This window comes from Myotis davidii, unplaced genomic scaffold, assembly GCF_000327345.1.
Source record: "Myotis davidii unplaced genomic scaffold, ASM32734v1 scaffold125, whole genome shotgun sequence".
Classification (NCBI taxonomy): domain Eukaryota; kingdom Metazoa; phylum Chordata; class Mammalia; order Chiroptera; family Vespertilionidae; genus Myotis; species Myotis davidii.
The window spans coordinates 1,222,913-1,224,886 of record NW_006299390.1 but is presented as its reverse complement, the minus strand read 5'-3'; the positions used below and the strand labels follow the sequence as shown (position 1 = coordinate 1,224,886).

Below are 1,974 nucleotides of genomic sequence, written 5' to 3'. Positions count from 1 at the left end.
ATATTAGCAAGACACCATGAAAACGGGATCAACAGGATTTGACAACTAATCCACTTTGGGATGTGAGAGCCAAAGGTCACCGGAGGCTCTGAGGCTAAGCCAGTGACCAGAAGGTGTTACGATGCTATTTACAGATATAGCGAACAGAGGAGGAAGAACTATTCTAAAGCGACAGAGCTTAATTTTTTGTTTCTGATAAGTTTGGTAATTGAATTCGGGGTATTGGCAATAAGTTTGGTAATTGAATTCGGGGTATTGGCAACATGCCCATGAAGAGGCTTCCAGCAGGTAAATGGAATTGTGGGTTTAGTGGTTAAGAGAGATGACTGAATTAAAAGTCTAAGTCATTTTAGCAGCCTGGCTGGCATGGCTTAGAGGCTGAGTGTTAACCTATGAATGAGGAGGTCACGGTTCCATCCCTGGTCAGGGCACATGATGTTTCTATCTCTCCCTCTCTGAAGTCAATAAAAAATATTTTAAAAAAATAAAAAATTTAAAAAGTCTAAATTATTTTAGAGTCATCTAAGAGGAGTAACACCAAGGACTGCTCATAGATGAATAAAAACATTCATGCACAAAAAGATCTAAGTGCCCCTGAGTCTTCCTAAAATGATACCTATGGCTATTTGCTAAGTATGTACCGCTTACATGTGCTTTTACAAATTCTAGGACTTGCGCAGTAAAAGAGTTGAAAAAATGCAGAAAATTTACCTTTAAAATGATAAATAATATGTAGTTTAAATACCCCAAGTATCCCCTTCTGCTTTGATAGATGTGTAATTTGTTTCTGTTGGCAAGGAAAAGAGCAAATGGAATTTACTAGACCACACAGTTCAACAAAAGACACGATGACTCTGGGGCAGGGTAAAGGGTAAACTGTTCCCCAGATAAAGCACACATTAGCTCCAGGAGGACTGAGTGCAAAAACGGAACATTCTATCCCACCGGGATGATGACTGGCAAGAGAATTCTACACCTGGGAATCTTGGTTCTTGAATTTCACAAGTGACAATGAAGTAACTAAATTAGAGAAAGAAAACGAGGAGCAAAAAAACCCCCGAAATTACTGATAGAACAAGATATTATAAAACAAAGAAAAATTTCATGAACATTAAACTAAGTGGTGCAATAAATGGAATATTTAGAGAATGAATAATACTCTGTAAAATGTGGCTACCTGTCTTAAGGACAGCTGATTTCTAAAATTTATAGAACCTGAAGATACAGGGTTGGGATTTCCCACCAGAGGTTTAACCCACTAAAGAGGGGCTGGAAAAAATCTCAGCTATATGGTCCCCTGAACCCAGAAATAAAGGAAACAGTTGTATGAAATGTGGAGATCCCTGTAACTGAGTACCTGCTATAGAAATTCATACTCCTCAGTTTAACAAAGTAATACGAGTAGTTCGTTCCCATTTCCCAGGTGGAACTACTTGCAATTATTTATGCTATTTCTTTTGCTATTGAATGACATGCTTCTAAATAATATATATGCTACTATTACTTGATCCTCCATTTCAGACATTTCTATTGATTTCCTGTTACAGAATATTCAGGATATGGTGCTCTTATTCCATGCTCCCAAAACATAGACACAGAAACACAAACAGATTCACACGCTTCTCTTTCTCTTTTTCGGCCCTCTACAATCATACCACACTTTTGGATTGTACCAGCACTGGTGTTTTGATTGTTATGACCTCATAAACATTGCTTATGGCTAAGCCACATAGTGTTCTTTGATTTTATTTCTTTTCTTGTTCCACCTTCTGTTTTCCCTGGAGTGGACTGTGCTATTTTATTCAATTGTCTAGTTTTCTCTGCAACTATCTTTTATTGGTTTCCCAACCCTCTGCCAGAGGTGTAGTTTTCCACAATACAATCAAACGAATTACACAATGTATCAGTGCCTTTCTTTTTCCTGGGGGGTGTCTTTCTGTATGCCTTTGATTTCAGCTTCGGTTGGACCTGGAT

At 38.0% G+C, this 1,974-nt stretch overlaps 1 protein-coding gene across 1 annotated transcript in view; it reads left to right on the top strand.

Moving 5' to 3' along the window:
• Nucleotides 1-263: 263 nt before the first annotated feature.
• Nucleotides 264-1,974, top strand: part of PRKAR2B (protein kinase cAMP-dependent type II regulatory subunit beta) — a 78,141-nt gene continuing 76,430 nt past the window's right edge. The window contains exon 1 of the mRNA XM_006774939.2: nucleotides 264-288. Coding sequence (XP_006775002.1) covers nucleotides 264-288 — 25 coding nt within the window. The remainder of the gene's footprint in view (nucleotides 289-1,974) is intronic.